The 17,621-nt window shown below is 45.9% G+C and overlaps 1 protein-coding gene across 2 annotated transcripts in view; it reads right to left on the bottom strand.

Moving 5' to 3' along the window:
* Positions 1–17,621, bottom strand: part of LOC130366977 (V-type proton ATPase subunit S1-like) — a 116,307-nt gene that overhangs the window by 56,147 nt on the left and 42,539 nt on the right. For both annotated transcript variants that reach the window (XM_056569364.1, XM_056569363.1), the window contains exons 3-5: positions 11,386–11,509; positions 4,742–4,810; positions 1,365–1,558 (exon numbers count right to left, since the gene is read on the bottom strand). In XM_056569364.1, the coding sequence (XP_056425339.1) occupies positions 1,365–1,558; positions 4,742–4,810; positions 11,386–11,509 (387 nt within the window). The remainder of the gene's footprint in view (positions 1–1,364; positions 1,559–4,741; positions 4,811–11,385; positions 11,510–17,621) is intronic.

Genomic DNA, 17,621 nt, shown 5'->3' with positions numbered 1-17,621 from the left:
AGGACAAGCAGGGTTCTGTGAAATGAGGACAAGCAGGGCTCTGTGCACTGAGGACAAGCAGGGCTCTGTACACTGACAACAAGCAGGGCTCTGTGCAATGAGGACAAGCAGGGCTCTGTGCACTGAGGACAAGCAGGACTCTGTACACTGAGGACAAGCAGGGCTCTGTGCAATGAGGACAAGCAGGGCTCTGTACACTGAGGACATGCAGGGCTCTGTACACTGAGGACAAGCAGGGCTCTGTGCAGTGAGGACAAGCAGGGCTCTGTACACTGACGACAAGCAAGGCTCTGTACACTGAGGACAAGCAGGGTTCTGTGCAATGAGGACAAGCAGGGCTCTGTGCACTGAGGACAAGCAGGACTCTGTACACTGACGACAAGCAGGGCTCCGTGCACTGAGGACAAGCAGGACTCTGTACACTGAGGACAAGCAGGGCTCTGTGCACTGAGGACAAGCAGGGCTCTGTGCAATGAGGACAAGCAGGGCTCTGTGCACTGAGGAGAAGCAGGGCTCTGTACACTGAGGACAAGCAGGGCTCTGTGCAATGAGGACAAGCAGGGCTCTGTACACTTAGGACAAGCAGGGTTCTGTGCAATGAGGACAAGCAGGGCTCTGTACACTGAAGACAAGCAGGGCTCTGTACACTTAAGGGTGCATTCACACGCTCTTTGTTATTGTGGGTTTTCTGCTGCGTATTTGAAAGGGGCGGGCTCTTCTTGGCTGTCCATAGCAGATTGTCCGCGGCAGAATTTACGTTGTGGACAATCCGCCGCAGTCCCTATTGACTTCTATGGGGCTTGCGGCGGATTTTCCGCTGCGTAAATTCCTCCGTGGAAAATCTGCTGCGGACAACCGAGAAGAGCCCTTTCAAATACACAGCGGAAAACCCGCAAAAACAAAGAGCGTGTGACCGCACCCTTAACCTTATAACATGCTCCTGGCTCACACAACAGGATGATTGACAAGCCAGGAGCCTGCACAGAGCCCTGCTTGTCCTTCCCTCACTTCCTGTATTTGGACTTCTCATAGAGACACACATGCAATTGCTGCTGGAACAGAATTTTTCTCACCCAAAAATATACAAATGTTTTAATCAATGTATATACAAATATACATATAATAGAATGATCTACATTATATTAAAAGTTTATGTTAACAACAGTTACACTTTAAAAAAAATACTTCTGTGCCTGCCTTACTTCTCCCAAGGGTTGAATGAATTTTCAATTATGGCCAGGGCGCACATAGTGTAACTCTTGTATATTTGTTATACACCGCCACATCCTCTATTCTGAATTGATTTGCCCCAAAAATTTGATAAAAAGTAGCAATTTTTACTGTTATATAATGGTTTACTGTACCTGGGTATAGATTGTAGTCTTACTATAATCAGGTTTGGATTATTGTAATCCATTTCCAATGAGGATATATTTAAATCGTCAACATTCACTATATTCCAGTCATCTTGCTGGTTTAGGTAGCTTGGCAAGTTATTTACTGCCATCTTGTCTACTGAGGGCAAAATTAAAGAGGCTGGTGATGAATCCAAAATGTCCTGTAATAGATGCAAAGAAAATATCACAGCTCCGGCAAATGTATGTTTACTCTATTGAAACTTCATGTATCAGCACTGAAAGATATATGTGGCACATGACAAACAACAAAGGTATCATTCCATGGACCAGGAATTATGCTTAGCAAATCATTTTATACAAAGGTCAGCTGTCAGACAGTGAAGCAGCAAAGTACAAGTGGTATAAATTATGTATGGCACATAAACACACTGGTGACAGAGAATGACTGTTCACAATACAGTTATAAGCAGGCTGGAATTCATTACATAATTGTATAAACTCCATAATCCATTAAAGGACACAGAATGTAACAGGCAATGACAGTTGTTACCCTAAAAAAAGATTCTAAAAACTAAACCGTGGAAAAAGCACAGTTATATGATAAGGTTTGCTGTCTGTTCCGTGAATATGATGGCACATTATCCAAAATACATCAAACACATCAAACTTATCTACAGACATGTCCCAATCTCTGATACATGATGGTGTTTGTTATACCATCTTCTCAGGTGTCCTTATTCCAACACTGTTTTTATTTTGTTGCTATACTCCTTCATTCCTAACATATAAGGATTTTAAGATAGGCACTTTTTCCCTGAAAAGTCAAGTGGTCAGGCACTTTATTTCCAATAGTGTGAATGCTAGGCTCAGGGATGTGAGTCAGATTCACACCTTCTCAGCCTAGCATTTTGTTTGTTCTTTGAATGTGAGACAGGAGCAGCAAAGTTAGTCTAGTTACTACCGTATATACTCGAGTATAAGCCGAGGCCCCTAATTTCACCCCAAAAACCCAGGAAAAGTTATTGACTCGACTATAAGCCTAGGGTGGGAAATACATCATCCCCCCTTGTCATCCCCCCCTGTCATCGTCCAGACCCCCGTCATTAACACCCCCGTCATCATCATCCTGTCATCATCACCCTGTCATTATCACCCCTGTCATCATCACCCCCGTCATCTTCACCCACATCATCATCACCCTGTCATGATCCTCCTTGTCATCATCCCCCCTTCATCATCAGGGTTCAGGGTTTGTCGTTCCGGGCTGTCCATCTTCACCGGGAGGCCCTCTTCTCCGCTCCAGGCCGGCCCCGGACTAGTGACGTTGCCTTGACGACGACGCACAGGGACGTTCATGCGCAGGGACGTCTCCTGCGCATGAACGTCCCTGTGCGTCGTCCTCAAGGCAACGTCACTAGTCCGGGGCTGGCCCAGAGCGGAGAAGAGGGCCTCCCGGTAAAGATGGACAGCAGAACGACTAACCCTCCCCACCGGACGGTCGCTGCAGTATAGATGACCCGGACTAGCTCACCCTTCCTTTCCACCGAATGGAGGTGAGTAGAAAACGAAAGGGGGGTCTGGATGATGACGAAGGCTCGGCAGTGGTCTTCAACCTGTGGACCTCCAGATGTTTCAAAACTACAACTCCCAGCATGCCCAGACAGCCGATGGCTGTCCGGGCATGCTGGGAGTTGTAGTTTTGCAACATCTGGAGGTCCACAGGTTGAAGACCACTGAGGGATTGACAGGCGGAGAGTTCATTCGAGTATAAGCCAAGGGGGGCATTTTCAGCACAAAAAATTGTGCTGAAAAACTCAGCTTATACTCGAGTATATATGGTAATACTTTCATGAATTTGGTGGCTGGTTTCTTTGTCTTTCTTTTGCCTGAAAGTTCATTTTTTGTAGCCTGCCAAATTAATGTTGTCTTAGACCTTTCTCAGTTTGCTGTGTGCCCCGAGACAATACATCACAAGTTAGGTGTTAAAAGAGGGCTTGGCAGCCTTGTCTGTTTTGTGTAAAGCCAGCTCCCTGATGATGTTACCGGCTCACATGTGCATTTATTATCACACAGATCCACAGCTAGTGTGTTAGGTTGTGCTATGCTGGGGCCCATGTGTGGGAGGAAAATAAGTCACCTCCTATATTAAAGCAAAGCTTCCTGGGGATTGTTGTCTGAGGGAGACCACATAAACCAGAACTAGCTAGTTACCAAAAACAAGCCAGCAGCGTGATGGAGAACACAGAACACAGCCATTTACTACCAACACAAGCACAGATCCTTAGTAAGCATGTACATTACCATATGACCTTTAAAGGGGTATTCCAAGTTTTTTTTTATTTGACTATGCTACAGAGGCTGTAAAGTTAGTGTAGTTCATAATATAGTGTCTGTACCTGTGTTTCATGGTGGTCTCGCAATTCTTTTATTTTGGCCCTAATGTTTATTTTTAACACTATACAAAATTACTGTTGTCTCAGGTTTTCCCAGGTTGCAGTGCGGCCCAAGACATTACATCACTAGTCAGGTGTTAAGAGGGAGCCTGTCTTTGCTTCAATGGGTGAAGCGACCGCTGGTGGGAGGTAAATCATTATGCAGTGAATTGTAGGTTTGCCATGGCTGAAGGAACCCTGGTCAGAAAACACTGGTCTTTTGAATTGAAGGGAACACAGGTATGTTTCAATAGGTGGGTTGGCTGATGTGTGGAAGGAAGAAAAGTGACCTAACACTTACAAACAAGGAATTTTGGGCTGTGTAGTTCAATGGAGGGATCTCTAACAGGAAATAGCCAGTTCCCAAAAAGATAGCCACAACGTTATGGTTGATTCAGAACAACAAGACAAGCACGGATCCTTCCTAAGCATGTTCATTACTGTCTGGCAGGTAAGTACTAAAATCACCTTATGGTGGATAACCCCTTTAATTACTATAGTCTCCTTATGTTAACCCCTTTAACTCTCTCTTTTTAAATAAAGATTACACCCATATGACTATTCTTGAAAAAGTACATATAGTCAGTAAAATAGTAAAATCCCTATATGTTAGAAAGAAGGGGGCATAGAAACAAAATCAAAACAGCATTGGAGGCAATGTACCTGAGGCTGTAAAATGGTATTTAAAAAAGAATCTATGTTTTATACTCACCATGAGTTTTCTTTAGTCAAACAGTTTTTAAATGGGGGCAATTGCAACAAAAATATTTTTCTTGACTAAAAGCCATGCACAATAAGATAAGAATGTTGCTAGAGGTGTCTGGCAGCAGCTTACTCCCCTCCCACAATTAGAACACAAGCATACTTATGAGTGAATTGGGTGACATACTGTAGCTTTCACATAAATATCAGTATTGTAATACACATGGAAAAAAATGTTTCCACTCTTACCTGAACATTATTCAGTGGATTTTCATTTCCATATGCCATGCTGTAGTATGTGAAGTCATCAATACTAAGCTAAAAAATGGGGAAAAAATGAAATTTTTAAGGGAAAAAAAACCAAAACAAACAAAAAAAAAGGTGCATACAATCCAAATAAACGTATCTATATGTATATATATATATTGATCTCTGTGGTTAAAAACACTGATATACTGTGGTTAGGGATTCAATATGCAGTGTATGACTTTGTCTTTGGTGTTCACCCACCAGGGGCGGACTGAGAGAGGCTGAGGGGGACCCGCCACTGCCTGCCTGCACTTTTTTTCCTGGTTTTGATGTCAGCCTGAGATGAGCCTTCCAGATAAATACAAAGATTAAAAGGGGCAGAGTTTAACTCTCTCTGTGTCCCTTGGGACATGTATAGATTTAACCTCTTCAGGACACAGGGCGTATGGATACGCCCTGCATTCCGAGTCCTTAAGGACCGAGGGCGTATCCATACGCCTGTGGGAAATCCAGTCCCCACCGCTAGCCGGTTGGGGACCGGAGCTGGATGCCTGCTGAAATCATTCAGCAGGCACCCTGGCACATCGCCCAGGGGGGTCCTGAGACCCCCCATGTCGGCGATCGGAGAAAATCGCATGTCAATTCAGACATGCGATTTTCTCCAATTCCGGCCTGATCGGGTCTCTGGTGACCCAAGCACCCGGAAAATAGGGCTGATCGGAGCTGTCAGCAACAGCCCCGATCAGCCTAAAGGATAGGAGTGAGGTCGCAAAGCTGCAATCTCCTCCTATCCCCTGGCGTTACCCAGAACAGAGTTCTGACCAATGGCAGCGCAGGACAGGGGGCTGCCATGGCAACCCCCCGTTCTGCCTGCCCCTGGATGTCGAGGGGCTCTGGGAAGAAGATGGAGGCCGTACCTGCAGGAGAAGATGCCTGGGGACCTGGGATCTTCGCTGGAGCCTGCTGGATCTTTGCTCAGGTAGGGAATCGACAGTGTGGGGGGGGGGGGGGGAGGGGGGAATTGAAAGTGAAAGTAAAACGATCTTTACTGTGGCAACCACTAGGGTGGCCAAACTGCCACTCCCAGCATGCCCAGACAGCCAAAGGCTGTCTGGGGCATGCTGGGAGTTGTAGTTTTGCAACATCTGGAGGGTCACAGTTTGGAGACCACTGTTACAGTGGTGCTGAAACAGTAGCCCTCCAGATGTTGCCAAACTACAACTCTCAGCATGCCTCGACTGCCCAGGCATGCTGGGAGTTGTAGTTCTGTAACATCTGTCCCTTCAGATTTAGCAATTTTCATGACATTTTTGAAAATTGCTGCTCTAATTTGAAGCCCTCTAATTTTTTCAAAAAGCAAAAGTATGTCCATTTTATGATGCCAACATAAAGTGGACATATTGTATTTGTGAAGAAAAATAAAATTTATTTGGAATATCCATTTTCCTTACAATTAGAGAGCTTCAAATTAGAAAAATGCTAAATTTTCAAAATTTTCATGACATTTTGGGATTTTTCACCAAAAAAGGATGCAATTAACGCCGAAAATTTACCACCAAAATAAAGTAGAATATGTCACGAAAAAACAATCTCAGAATCAGAATATTCGGTAAAAGCGTTTTCGCGTTATTAATTCGTAAAGTGATGGTGGTCATAATTGCGAAAAAGGGCTCAGTCCTTAAGGTGAAAAAGGGCTGCGTCCTTAAGGGGTTAAACTCTGGTGCTTCTTCAATGGATGGCCCTTTAACAAAAAGTTCCTCTGAGCAGATGCCGTGCTGGGGACGTCTGCTATCGGTCTCCTGTCTCCTATACACAGCCGCATCTCGTCTTGGAGGACTGTAAAGACCTAACCTGTGAAGGAGGATGAGTGGTGGAGCAGGGCAACCCTCCCAGTATACAGGGCTGTTTAGAGGAATTTGGGGGCCCCAAGCAAAATAGACATGTAGTACCCCAAGATTAAGCCCCTCCACCCCCCCCCCAGTAGGCAGGTAGTAGCCCCATATTAGCACCCTCCCCAGTAGGCAGGTAGTACCCCCAGATTAACCCCCTCCCCCCAGTAGGCATGTAGTACCCCCAGATTAACCCCCTCCCCCAGTAGGCATCTAGTACCCCCAGATTAACCCCCTCCACCCAGTAGGCAGGTAGTAGCCCCATACTAGAACCCCCCCCAGTAGGCAGGTAGTACCCCCAGATTAACCTCCTCCCCCCAGTAGGTATGTAGTACCCCAGATAACCCCCCCCCAGTAGGCAAGTATTACCCCCATATTAACCCCCTCCCAATAGTAAGCATGTAGTACCCCCAATTAACTTCCTCCCCCCCAGTATGCAGGTAGTACCCCCAGATTACCCCCCACCCTCCGTAGGAAAGTAGTACACCAAGATTATCCCCCCCCCCAGTAGGCGGGTAGTACCCCCAGGGTAATCTAGGGGTACTACCTGCCTACTGGGTCTGGGGGGAGGGGGTTAATCTGGGGGCACTACCTTCCCACTTGGGGGGTAATCTAGGAATACTACCTTAATACCGGGGGTGGGGGTAATCTGATAGGCCGGAGGTACCCCCATATTACCCCCCCCAGTAGGAAGGTAGTACCCCCAGACTACCCCCCTTCAGTAGGCAAGTAGTACCCCCATATTAACCCCCTCCCCCCAGACCCAGCAGGCAGGTAGTAGTACCCCTAGATTATCATTAGACACCCGTAGGCGCACGTCATGCTCCATTCCAGTGGGAAAAAAAAGTGAATAAAGATCATTTAACCCCTCCCCTATTAAAAGTTTGAATCACCCCCCTTTTCCCATAAAAAAAACTGTGTAAATAAAAATAAACATATGTGGTATCGCCGCGTGCGGAAATGTCCGAATTATAAAAATATATCATTAATTAAACAGCACGGTCAATGGCGTGCGCGCAAATAAATTCCAAAGTCCAAAATAGTGCATTTTTGGTCACTTTTTATATCATGAAAAAATGAATAATGAACGATCAATAAGTCCTATCAATGCAAAAAATTAGCCCTCATACTGCCCCATACGCAGAAAAATAAAAAAGTTATAGGGGTCAGAAGATGACAATTTTAAACGTATAAATTTTCCTGCATGTAGTTATGATTTTTTCCAGAAGTACAACAAAATCAAACCTATATAAGTAGGGTATCATTTTAATTGTATGGACCTACAGAATAAAAAGGTGTCATTTTTACCGAAAAATTTACTGTGCAGAAACGGAAGCCCCCAAATTTACAAAATGGCGTTTTTTTTCCAATTTTGTCTCACATAGAATTGGTGGCGCAAAAAATAAGCCATCATATGGATTTTTAGGTGAAAGATTGAAAGAGTTATGATTTTTTAAAGGTAAGGAGGAAAAAAAGAAAATGCAAAAACGGAAAACCCCGGGTCCTTAAGGGGTTAATCGCGGCGCCCGCGGTCGGGAAACCGCATACGGCCAAAAATGCAGCCGACCGGCTGGAATTCCACTTTGGGTTTTTTTCGGACAAAAAACACTGCGGCCAGATGTTAACTGTAAATCAATGAAAAAACGCAAAATTCTTTTTCCACTTTGCGTTTTCAGTTTGGCATTTTTTTTTTATCCTTTTTGGCGTTTTTCACTCTTTTTCAGCTCCTTGGCGGTTTTGCAAAATTTCAGCATGTTGAGCCTATGGTGTTTTTCCCCCTGAAATCATGGCATTTTTCTCCCATAGAAATCTACGGGAGTAAAAAAAAAACGCCAAGAAAAACGCCATGTGGGTTTTAACTTTGGGGGTTTTGTAGGCGGTTTCTATTCTTTTTTTGGACTTTAGCGATCCAAAAAAGTGATGGAGATACCCTTTTAATAAACTTTCGTAGGGTACCATTAAAAAAAAATAATAAAAAAGATACAGTAGTGATGGAAAAAGTGTATTTAACGAAATTTATCTTTTTTATAACAAAATTTTTATACATTTTTAAACAGGGATCGATTTATGAGTGCGGGCAGGTCACTAAAAATGTAGCCGACAATAATAAAAATGTAGTGTGTGTGTGTGTTTTTCACTTTTTTTCTTTATTTTTTTACATTTTTTTTTAGGTAGTTCTTCTACTCCCAGCATGGGACACACTGTTCCATGATGGGAGTAGTAGTACCTGTTCTAATTGACAGATCACGCCAGGTCTGTTGCGATCCTTTTGTATAATTTATAGATGCGGCAGGCCGCACTTCTATGGTCCCTGCACTGCCGTATATATACACCTATTCATATTTCCCTCAGAGAGCTGCTATTGGCCAGATGGATCCAGCCAATCACTACTCTCTGTAGGAAATATGAATAAGTGTATATATATATATGTCAGTGCAGGGGACCATAGAAGAGCGGCCGGCCGCATCTATACATTATACAGGAGGATCACAGCGGGTGTCAGGAGTGACATTCGCTGTGATCTTAATGTAGGGGGAACTATACTGCCAACCTAATGTGGGGGGAACTATACTGCCAACCTAATGTGGGGGGAACTTTACTGCCAACCTAATGTGGGAGGAACTATACTGCCAACCTAATGTGGGGGGAACTATACTGTCAGCCTAATGTGGGGGAACTATACTGCCAGCCTAATGTGGGGGAACTATACTGGCAACCTAATGTGGGGGAAATATACTGCCAAACTAATGTAGGGGAACTATACTGCCAATCTAATGTGGGGGAACATACTAACTACCAAATGTGGGGGGAACTATACTGCCAACCTAATGTGGGGGGAACTGTACTGCCAACCTAATGTGGGGGAGGGAACTATACTGCCAACCTAATGTGGGGGAACTATACTGCCAGGCTAATGTGAGGGCCCTCTACTGCCAACCTAATGTGGGGGGAACTATACTGCCAGCCTAATGTGGGGGAACTATACTGGCAACCTAATGTGGGGGAACTATACTGACAACCTAATGTAGGGGAACTATACTGCCAATCTAATGTGGGGGAACATACTAACTACCAAATGTAGGGGGAACTATACTGCCAACCTAATGTGGGGGGAACTGTACTGCCAACCTAATGTGGGGGGGGAACTATACTGCCAACCTAATGTGGGGGAACTATACTGCCAACCTAATGGGGGGGCACTCTACTGCCAACCTAATGTGGGGGAACTATACTGCCAACCTAATGTGAGGGCACTCTACTGCCAACCTAATGTGGGGGGAACTATACTGCCAGCCTAATGTGGGGCAACTATACTGGCAACCTAATGTGGGGAACTATACTGCCAACCTAATGTAGGGGAACTATACTGCCAATCTAATGTGGGGGAACATACTAACTACCAAATGTAGGGGGAACTATACTGCCAACCTAATGAACATTTTATTAACAATTTTTTGTCCCCCCATAGGAGACCATTAACTGTGATCTCTAGATTCCAAACACTGAACAATGCTGTTTCATAGCATAGCATTGATCAGTGTTAGGCTAGGTTCACACTACGTTTTGTACTTTCGGTTCCCGTATACGGCTGTGACGAGGGGGGTGGGGCTTAATCGTGGTGCCCGCACTCAGCCGTATACGGGAACCATATTTAATGCATGTCTATGAGCCGACCGGAGTGAACCGCAGCCGCCGGTCAGCTGCGTTTTCGGCCGTGTGCGGTTTCCCGACCGCGGGCGCCGCGATTAACCCCTTAAGGACCCGGGGTTTTTCCGTTTTTGCATTTTCTTTATTCACTTTTTTTTTTTCACTTTTTTTTTGCAGTGTTATAGGTCCCATAGGGACCTATAACACTGCACACACTGATCTTTCACATTGATCACTGGTTTATCATAAGAAACCAGTGATCGATGATTCTGCCGCTTGACTGCTCATGCCTGGATCTCAGGCACTGAGCAGTCATTTGGCGATCGGACAGCGAGGAGGCAGGTAGGGACCCTCCAGCTGTCATGTAAGCTGTTCGGGATGCCGCGATTTCTCCGCGGCTATCCCGAACAGCTCCCTGAGCTAACCGGCATGGTTTCACTTTCATTTTAGACGCGGTGTTCAACTTTGAACGGCGCGTCTAAAGGGTTAATAGCGCGCGGCAACGCGATCAATGCCGCGCACTATTAGCCACGGGTCCCGACCCGCCGTGGCCCCGCGTGATAGATCGGGAGCGGACTCAGGGCGTACAGGTACGTCCTGGGTCCTTAACAGGTTAAGCCCCCCCCCTCCCCCCAGCCGTACACCGGAACCGTAAGTACAAAACATAGTGTGAAACTAGCCTGATTGGCGATCCATTAGTGCAGGCTGCTGAGGAGCATGATTGGACAGGGAGGAGGCATGTAAGGGCCCTCTCGCCATCCTCTCAGCTGATTGGGACCCCTTGATTAACACAATAAGCTAGCTGGGATTAGGTTGTTCCTGTTGTAGATGCCGCTATCAACTTTGATAGCGGCGTCTCAAGGCTTAATGCTAGATCTCGGCCAGCATCAGCCTCCTCATTGGTTGATGATGCTGAGCTACATGTGCATAAGCTCATGAGGGCCCCATGATCCTCTATTGCCCAGGGGGCCCCATGATCCTCTATTGCCCAGGGGGATCCATAAGTTGTCAGTCCACCCCTGTCACCCACCCTCTGGCCATGCACTAGGCATAAATAGGCAGTGTATAGGTTTTGTCTGGACTGCTCCTCTGTTAAAAAATACTTACAGTGTCTTGAAGAAACATGACAATGAGCCTTGCTTTTCTATCATCTTGTTGCAATAACTGGTAAAATTCATGGCTTGAAGTAATATGCCCAGTATTTACAGTTGGCACTGTACTCCATGTAGAGCTGAAAAAAGAACATTAATTGTGTTAAAGACTTTCTGAACTGGCCCATCAAATTGTATTTTTCTATTTTTCATTTATTTGTCTTTTGCTTCTGTATGGACTTTGACTTGGTTACCATATGTTTCGGTTTTGCAGCAAATAATGTTAGAAATAAAAACACTATTACAAAATACATTATTTAAAAGTCTTTATTGATTTGATGCTGCCTAAAATACTGTTAACTGTAGCAGGATCCTACAACTAAAGCTATATAGTCAATCTCTTTAGCTCACTATTACAGACTTTGAATAAATGGAATTCGCCCGTACATGCATTCTCTGCTCTTTTCTTTGTGGGGGACATTTCTTTCTTTTTGTGATTGGCGGGAGTCCCAGCGGTCAGACCCCCACTGATAACCTAGTTATTCCATATCCAATGGATAGGGGATAACTTTAAAGGAAATCTGTCCGACAGATAGTGCAGGTGGCACTGATGACACCGGTACTCACCGTTCCGGTGATCTTGGCCGTTAGGTCCAGCTCTGGGCACCCGACTTGGGGCACGGGCGGAGCTTAGTGACGTCACCGCTGCTGCGAGACCCAGCAGAGAGCAGCAGTGGCTGGGGCACAGGCGGAGCTTAGTGACGTCACTGCTGCTGCTCCCTGCTGGGTCCTGCTGCTAGAGAACAGCAGCGGTGACGTCACTATGCTCCACCCGTGCCCCAAGCCAGGCCCGGAGCTAACAGCCAAGATTACCGGAGATCCCCAACACGGAATGGGACAAGGTGAGTACCGTTGTCATCAGTGTCACCTGCACCATCTGTCGGTATCGACAGGTTAGTGCAGGTCACACTGGTGACAGACTTCCTTTAAATTGTGGGGATACCCCTTTAAACAAGAACAGCTTGCAAAATGTGAAAATTTTACCCAAAGCCTTCTATTTGGCTATAATGTAGAAATAGTAAGTTGCAGCTAGACATCACGCTGGATATGAGATCAAAATCCATTAGCCAGTAGCTCTGCTAATAAATAAGCAAAATGCACTTTCCAGTAGGCACTGTGTAAATACACTCTCTCACACGAGTCATTACAGTTTGTAAAAACTGTATAACTAGGAGCTTCTTGTCACAATAGAAATAAAACTGGCATTTTTTTTTTATCCTTCTTTAAATAATCATGGTTTACTATGACCTTTAATGAGCAGCTGGGAATAAATAGTAAGGTTAATAAGACTTGGGTATTCTTTAATGAATTCTCATATTAACATGCGGCCCTTCGCTTAGCAGTCACAGCAGTAATTATATTACAACAATTTTCTTCTCTATGCTGTACAATCTCTTAAGGCTTTCCACCTAGACTTATTCATGTAATGGCCACAGTGGGAGTACTCTAAGTATGCCCTGTCATGTGCCCCTCACATATAATGCCCCCCTGTCATGTGCCCCTCACATATAATGCCCCCCCCCTGTCATGTGCCCCTCATATATAATACCCCCTGTCCTGTGCCCCCCACATATAATGCCCCCCTGACATGTGCCCCTCACATATAATGCCCCCCTGTCATGTGCCCCTCATATATAACACCCCCTGTCCTGTGCCCCCCACATATAATGCCCCCCTGACATGTGCCCCTCACTTATAATAACCCGTCCTGTGCCCCCACATATAATGCCCCCCTGACATGTGCCCTTCACTTATAATAACCCCTGTCCTGTGTGGCCCCCCCCACATATAATGCCCCATGTCCTGTGCCCCCCCCCCCCCGTTTTAATAATTCCCCTGTACCATAGCGCCCGAGCAGCTCTCACATTTCTCACACGCTGCTCCGTTCTTGCAGTGTGAGTGTGATCTCCGGGCGCCGGCGCGATGGTGTGACGTCATCGCGCTCGTCTGCCATGGATGGTGTCCCCGCGGCTCACACAGCTGACAGCTCCGGCTCCATCATGCTATAGGACAAGAGGGGCTTTAGTCTCTGCCTCCCTTCCCGCTCCAGGCTCTCGCACTGCTGGCCCGGCTGGCCAACAGGGCGAGCTGCCGAACCGGGATGGGGGCAGGAGGACGGCCCGGCAGGACAAGAACCGGCTCTGCTCAGGGCCCCAAGCAATTGCTTGGTTTGCCTGTCCTGTAGCGACGGGCCTGACTATCTACCTGTATATCCAGGTTAGTGCAGGTGGCTCTGCAGTCAGTATGCCTTTAAAAGAGAACTGTGGGGCCGTACAACTTAGCCACTATCCAAAGTAATGTAACTTTGAACCACATTAAGCTAACAATGTCTCAGACAGTGCCGATCTGTGGCAGGTCTAGTGCCTGGGTGGGTAGTTAATAACTTCTTTCTTATCTGCTGGCATAACCCCTTTAAACAAAGAAGTAATCATTTATACATTTGATGTACTGCCAGTATTCTTTAGAATTCTTAGATTATAGGGATACCATTTACTGAATGCCAGTATGTCACATAATATACTTATAAAACTGGACTGTAATACAAACAGACTTTTTCAAATGTAATTATAATTTTTTTCTATATTTTATGGTTTAATAGTGCTATTAATAGTGTTATTAACTGCCAAGTCATACAAAGGGAAAACATGGCACTGCAAGCCCAATGAGGACTTTATATATTTTATAATGATTTCAATGAAACAAGAAAGAATAAGAAATTGTTTATGAAAAATAAAATTATATCATATTTATTCACAGAATATAAGTGCACGGTGGGCATTACCTCTTGTTTTTAAACCAAAATGACATTTTGATACAAAAAAATAAATAAAAAACACAAAAAACAACGTAAGCTTCTAGTACAGGGAAGGCTAAGGCATTTTGGATATGTTCCTGATACTGTAAATAAGCTGGCAAATAGTTTCTGACAACACAGCATGCTCTAGCATTGTGCCAAACAATGTGCTGGTTTCTTAGGGGGGGCACGTGCCTTGAAATCAATAAGATTTATGATGTCCAGCCAATTTGTGTCATGAAATGTGCTTTTAGAACATTTGTCCCTAGGAAGTAAAATGTGATCACTGCTATTCCTACTGCTAACATATTTGTGGCAGGGGTTTAAAAATAGAATGCTAGTCACCTTTCATGTATACTGCATTTGTTTGTAAAGCATATGCTACATTATCTCTTCCTGTCTCTCTCATCCAGATACATAGCCTAGGAAAACACTTCTAAATACACTGTTAAGCCCAATGAAATGTTCCCGGCGGTCACTTTACTGGTGTTGTTTCCCAGTATTCCTCCATCTGGCAACAGAATGGATGGTACTAGATTACTGGCATCTAAGAAGCATAGAAAAACAAATCTCTTTTTTTCCAGGATATTTCTTAAAACCTAAGTGCAATGACGCTCCGGTGGCAAGAACACTGTTTTAATGTGCCACTTCATAAGCCAAGACTTGTCCAAGACAACAGTGATCAGGATACTGATTTGCCTGAAGTCCCATGCAAGTCTGATGGGCCTTGAGGAAAATCTGTACACTGATCACTATAATCTCGGGCTATGAAGTTGCTTCATAAGTGATTTATGCTTTACAAAATGAAAGCATTATAAATTTGTGATAGCCTAGGAGAGTGTAGGGTATATGGGGGGTGTATCTGTACAGTTACTAAAGGGTGCTTGCTTAACTATTTCTATTCGGGACGCCAGGGTGAGGGCTATTCTCTGTATGCTTGTCCTACCGCCACCCTTCCCAAGAGCGATAGGGAAATAGGAAATAATTGATTGTCCACAACCGGAGATTTGCAGAAACTTGTCAGAACTTTTACTGAAGTTTTTATGCAATAATGAACAGGAACAAAGTCTATTAGAGCTTGACAAGTGGTTGGGACCTCGTGAGTCTATTGAGCTTAGGAAAGTAATTGGTGCAGTGATCCACTGGATTTAGGGGTATAGATTCGGTCCAGTAATCACGCTAGCTTTAGCGGGGATTGAGAGTTTAACTTACGGTTTAGTTTTATGCTGAGGCCGGCAGGCTTCTTGCCTAGCTTGTCATTGAAAGTTGTGCAGATCCGTCCTGCTGGTCCGGCATCCACGAGAGCAGCAACCCAAGATAGAGATAATTGGCTACAGCTCCCTTATTTGTGCAGAAGCTGGACTTAACCTCTTAAGGACGCAGGGCGTATGGATACGCCCTGCATCCCGAGTCCTTAAGGACGCAGGGCGTATCCATACGCCCGTGGGAATTCCGGCCCCCACCGCTAGCCGGTTGGGGACCGGAGCCGGATGCCTGCTGAAATCGTTCAGCAGGCATCCCGGCATATCGCCCAGGGGGGTCATTATGCCCCCCCATGTCGGCGATCGCCGCAGATCGCTGGACAATTCAGTCCAGCGATCTGCGGCGATTCCGGGTCAATCGGGTCTCCAGTGACCCGGTGACCCGGAATTACTGCCTGTTCGGGGCCGCCTCTGACGGCCCCGAACAGCCAGAGCCTGCAGGGGTGAGGTGGCACTGATGCCACCTCACGATCGCCCTGATTCGTCGGCCGGATTACCGGCCGACGAATCAGGGCGTCTGCTGCGGGCGTCACTCCCGCACCCGCTCCGCCCCTCTTCCGGAGGGCGTGAGCGGGTGCGGGAAGACGACCCCGGGTGCTGGGGACCCCGATCCCCAGCGTCCATGTTGGGATCGGGGCCCCAGGAGCGACGGCGGCGGCGAGGCACAGTCCAGCGATGAAGCAACAGCAGGAGGTGAGTGACAGCCTCCTGCTGTTGCTTAGCGACAGCTCCCAGCATGCAAAAAGGGCATGCTGGGAGCTGTAGTTATGCAACAGCAGGAGGCAGACCACCACAACTCCCAGCATTCCCTTATGGGCATGCTGGGACTTATGGTTTTGCAACAGCTGGAGGCACATTATTTCTATGGAAAAGTGTACCTTCAGCTGTTGTATAACTACAACTCCCAGCTTGCACAAACAGCTAAAGTGCATGCTGGGAGTTGTAGTGGTGCATCTGCTGGTTGCATAACTACAACTCCCAGCATGCCCGTTGGCTGTCGGTGACTGCTGAGAGTTGTAGTTTTGCAACAGCTGAAGGCACACTGGTTGTGAAACTTAGAGTTTTTTTTTTTTTACCTAACTCAGTGTTTCACGACCGGTGTGCCTCCAGCAGTTGCAAACTACAACTCCCAGCAGTCACCTTACACCATGCACCGTACATGCTGGGAGTTGTAGTTTTGCAACAGCTGGAGGCACACTGGTTTTGAAACACTGAGTAAGGTCACAAACTCCGTGATACATAACCAGTGTGCCTACAGCTGTTGCAAAACTAAAACTCTCAGCATGTACAGTCTGTCAGCGCATGCTGGGAGTTTTAGTTTTGCAACAGCTGGAGGTCCCCCCCAATGTGAATGTACAGGATACACTCACATGGGCGGAGGCTTACAGTAGGTATCGGGCTGCAAGTTTGAGCTGCAGCAAATTTTCTGCAACAGCTCGAACTGCCAGCGAGAAACTACTGTGAACCCCCGCCCGTGCGACTGTACCCTAAAAACACTACACTACACTAACACAAAAAATAAAATAAAAAGTAAAAAACACTACATACACACATACACCTACACAGCCCCCCTCCCCTCCCCAATAAAAATGAAAAACATCTGGTACGCCATGGTTTCCAAAACGGAGCCTCCAGCTGTTGCAAAACAACAACTCCCAGTATTGTCGGACAGCCGTTGACTGTCCAGGCATGCTGGGAGTTTTGCAACAGCTGGAGGCCCCCTGTTTGGGAATCACTGGCGTAGAATTCCCCTATGTCCACCCCATGCAATCCCTAATTTAGGCCTCAAATGCGCATGGCGCTCTCACTTTGGAGCCCTGTCGTATTTCAAGGCAACAGTTAAGGGTCACATATGGGGTATCGCCGTACTCGGGAGAAATTGGGCTTCAAATTTTGGGGGGTATTTTCTGCTTTTACCCTTTTTAAAAATGTAAAGTTTTTGGGAAAAGAAGCATTTTAGGTAAATTTTTTTTAATTTTTTTTACATATGCAATAGTCGTGAAACGCCTGTGGGGTATTAAGGTTCACTTAACCCCTTGTTACGTTCCCCGAGGGGTCTAGTTTCCAAAATGGTATGCCACGTGGGTATTTTTTGCGGTCCTGGCACCATAGGGGCTTCCTAAATTCGGCATGCCC

The sequence above is a fragment of the Hyla sarda genome, chromosome 4 (genome assembly GCF_029499605.1).
Source record: "Hyla sarda isolate aHylSar1 chromosome 4, aHylSar1.hap1, whole genome shotgun sequence".
Lineage (NCBI taxonomy): Eukaryota > Metazoa > Chordata > Amphibia > Anura > Hylidae > Hyla > Hyla sarda.
Note: the sequence above shows the minus strand (reverse complement) of the source record. Positions and strands in the feature narration are given on the sequence as shown.